This window comes from Meleagris gallopavo, chromosome 8 (genome assembly GCF_000146605.3).
Source record: "Meleagris gallopavo isolate NT-WF06-2002-E0010 breed Aviagen turkey brand Nicholas breeding stock chromosome 8, Turkey_5.1, whole genome shotgun sequence".
Taxonomy (NCBI): Eukaryota; Metazoa; Chordata; class Aves; order Galliformes; family Phasianidae; genus Meleagris; species Meleagris gallopavo.
Genome location: NC_015018.2, coordinates 15593362 through 15597424, shown reverse-complemented (window position 1 = coordinate 15597424; position 4063 = coordinate 15593362). Strand labels below are relative to the sequence as shown.

The 4063-nt window shown below is 44.5% G+C and overlaps 1 protein-coding gene across 1 annotated transcript in view; it reads left to right on the top strand.

Annotated features, from left to right (window-relative positions):
- Positions 1–4063, top strand: part of EIF3F (eukaryotic translation initiation factor 3 subunit F) — an 11519-nt gene that overhangs the window by 2040 nt on the left and 5416 nt on the right. The window contains exon 2 of the mRNA XM_031554572.1: positions 3499–3966. Within this exon, the coding sequence (XP_031410432.1) occupies positions 3499–3966 (468 nt within the window). The remainder of the gene's footprint in view (positions 1–3498; positions 3967–4063) is intronic.

The following is a 4063-nucleotide window of genomic DNA, read 5'->3' as shown; positions in this document are numbered from 1 at the left end:
GGCGAGGGAACGGAGAAACGCCGCCCAGGGGGCGTTTGAGTTCTAGTACAAAATGCAGCGCAGTTATTCAAGACAGATCGTATCTGATGAAGAAGTTGGAGAACTCTTCTCTAAACCTCTCGAAGAATACATTTGATTGTGTAAAATTATTGTTAACTGTATCTCTATTCTGTATGAAAGCACTAGATATAGTTCTAAACGATAAAAAACAAGGAGGCAGAATCCCCAAAAACCTCACCTCGCATCCACTGGGCAAACGAATGTCTTGAAACAAAAAAAGCTCATGGTTTATACTTTCTATTTAAGAACTTTTCCCTCACTGAATCATGCAATCATTGAGGTGGGAAAAACCAGTAAGATTATTCAGTCCAACCATCAACCCATGTGACCATTTTAGATCATGCCACTCAGTACCACATTCACCTTTTTCTTCAACACCCCCAGGGGCAGTGGCTTCACCAGGTCAGCAGTCTGTTCCAGTGCATTTCCGCTCTTTCTGTGAATAAATTTTTCTAATATCCAACCTGAACCTCCCCCAGTGCAACTTGAGGCCATTCCCTCTCTTCCACAATCTAAGAATTTCCACATTATGAGCTAATTATATTGTACTGTTGGGGGTTTTCCTACAGCATTTTTGATGTTGTTGTTTTAATTTTACTTTATTTCTGTATCTGTCCTTTGTTCAGTAGGTATCTCTGTAATGCTATAACGTAACGGAAAGTACAGCAGTAATAGCAGATGGGAACAATTCTAGCTGCAGCAAACGAGAACAAGCCTAAACACTACAGGCATGGACACAAAAACAAAGGAAGAAAAACTGCTCACCTTTAGAAGGCCTCCATTAGACAGATATCTCCAGTGATATACCCTCACCTCCACTGCCAACCCTTAGATAAGGTTGGTAAGGGGTGGATCCTGGCTCCACCCCTTCCCATCAGTCAGATGCATTGCACACACCTGAGCTCCCCTGGGTTGGCCTTGCCTTCCACCAGGTGCTCAATCACTGCTTCAGGCCATGACTCAGCATTTCCACTACACTCTATTTTCTCATCTTCAGTGGTTTTCAAGTCCTGGCCACTAAAGTCTCTGAGTACCAACTTGTGTACATTTCTCTATATTAAGTTTTCACTGCAAGTTATTCTGTGAAGTTACTTGTTTTCAAGCTTGGATTTCTGTATTTCCACATAGCAGCCAACAAGCACACAAGAGTCCCCACTGTGCAGTTTTCTGAACACCTGATGACAACTTTCTCTAAAGTCAGTTATAATTAAAGTATATGCAACTAGCACCGTACCTTGTCATTTTTCTATAGTATTGCGATTTCCATACTAGCATCAACCTCAGTATTCCCCACATCAGTACAGGCTCTCTGATAATTAAAGTAGCCCCATAAAACATTATGGAAAAGCGAGAAAAGGTTTGAATTCCTTTTGCTAATATGAAGACAAATCAACAAACATGTTACACTAGAAATTAGGCTGCCAACAATAGCCTTTCACCTACTGGCGATCACAAATGCATGGGAAGCAGATGAATATTTAAGACAGTCCACTAAGGTTGAATAAGAAACTACTACTTATTTTTAAGTTAAAATCAAGCAAATTAACTAAATTAAAAACAAACAAACAAACAATAACAGAAGACACTGTCTATAACTACTTCACATTAGAGCCCTGGAGAAAAGATAGGCCACACAAATCCTTGTAGCAATTAGACAGATCAGTACAATGGGAAAGGCACTACAACAGAAACGCGATGATGGAAGGACCAGCACAACATAAAGACGCTATTAAGGAAGGGAAAAAGATTGCTCACCTGTAATAGAAGATTCTAGGTTCACCAAGAAGAGATCTCCAGAAAGAGATCCTTTCCCAGTGCCAGTCAGCCCTTAAATGGGGTCTACGAGAGGTGCACCCAGGCCCCACCCCTTCTGGTCACACAGCTGAATTGCCTTCACCTGTGCTCCCAGGGCTGACCGGGTCCTTTCCCCAGGTGCTCAATCAGTGGTTCAGGCCATGACCCAACAGTTAACCATACAGTCCTGAAAAACACAGATAACCAACAGACAACTAAAGTGCTGGCAACGTGACCATGAGAAATGGCAAAGAGGGATTCCATGAACACAGCGAAAGCTGGAGACACAGACCTGATGTTCCAAGCAGGAAAAGAGACTTCCATTCTTTGATCCCAAGAGATTCAGAAAATCAGTCTTGCTATTTTCTTTTTCCTAATTAAGGTTGACTACATGAAATGCATGTCAAATTCAGTGACTGAATTTTCCCTTGGTAAAAATAAATGAAAGGCTGTCCTAATTGCTTCGGCACGACAGAAAATTATTCTTTTAATAATGAAAAAATATATATATATCAGCTCTAATTCCATGAAAGAAATCAGATAAATTTATATCCTGAAATAAGAAATGGGGTGATACACAAACATCTTATGGCTGTGCAGAGATGAACACCAAGTGGGCACTATCAATATGTGCCACCGATAGCCACTCTCCCCTAACAGTAAACTGATCATTTGTGAAAGAATATTAATTATGAAGACCTCTACTTTTCACTAGTCACAGCAAGGAAAAAGAAGAAAAAGTACTTTGGACACCTTTGCACGATGCCCAATGGATTTTTTTTACTCCTTAGACGATGAGATTTATACAGTTTTTGTATAAGGAGGTCTCTGCACTCATCTCTGACTCCTGAGGTAGAGGCTACCCACCCTCCCTCATTATGTACATTCACCAGCATGGTGCTCAGCAGCCTGACATCAGTTTATTAAAAGAAGGGTGTCACAGCTGCCAGTTTCAGAGCACAACTCCAGCTCCATATTAAGCTGCCCAGTTTTAAAGGTGGCAACGCAAAGCTGTAATGAACAGATTGTAAAATGCCTTGCTGGATATGCAGCTGACCATGCCACATCAAGCAGCAAAGCTAGTTTGACGCATATAAAGGTAAGATCAAGTGTCTACTTTCTAACAAGCACTCCTCACACATTAGACTTCACAATGACACATCAAAGCTCCAGGAGCAGGAACATCCTAAAGCCTTATGCAGTTTGACCCAGACACACCCATAGGAAAGGAAGGAGGGATGGTGAAAGCCTACAAGTAGGAGAGCCGGTTTTTACTGGTAAGCACACTAAGCACACCAGGAAATGCTTTTATGAACAGATAAAGCCAGCTTATGTTCCTATGCACTCTCCAGTGCAGCTTTGACGAGTTCCCCAGTTAGATAAGAAAGGAAATGGAGCACATGGGGAGAGAGCCTTTTTGTTTTATTGCGCTGCTCCCAATAGCCTCAGGAGCTGATTGCTGGAGATTGACGTGGAAGTCCTTCCTGACTGATGACATTAACCCATCAGCTAATGAAGCGGACAGGACTCCAAAGTCCTGCAAACTTTCGCGTTCTATATAGCACAGGGCTCAGCTGCTGTAATAGAGCCGGAAACCAAAAAGCAAACATTTCAAAGGCACTTGAAGCTCTCGCTGTTTATCAGACATTAAAAACTGCAGTGAAAAAGTTCTGAACAGAGACAGTCACGCATTTGTTACTTATGATACAAGGACAGGGGCAAGACAAGGGAAGAAGGAGTGCCAGAGAAGCCTCGACTCCCGCCCGCCCGCCAAGTATGACCGCGCAAGGCGGACCCCGCCCAAACACCCCCCGCCACCACGGCGCCCCCCCGAGGCTGCCCTCCGGCCACACTCCCTCCAGCACAGCTCTCGCTCTGATAGACAGGAGTTAAGAGCGGCGCCAACCAATGAGAGAGCGGACGGGCACGGAGGCGGAGCGTGCGAGAACCCAATGGAAGAACTGCCCGGCCCCGAGAGGGTGGGAACAAAGTTGAGCTGCAGTCACCGGCGGCGTGCTCTACCCCAATCGGAGCGTGGGCCCCGATCGCTCTGTCCGGATTGGTTAACGGATGGCAGACGGGCCTTAGCTCTTTCTTTCCCCCAATGGGAAGGCGGCGGAACGTGACAGGCGTACCGATTAGCCAATTATCGTCGGCTCGATCCCATACCCCTCTCTCTTCGCAAAATGGCGGATCCGGCTCCGGCTGG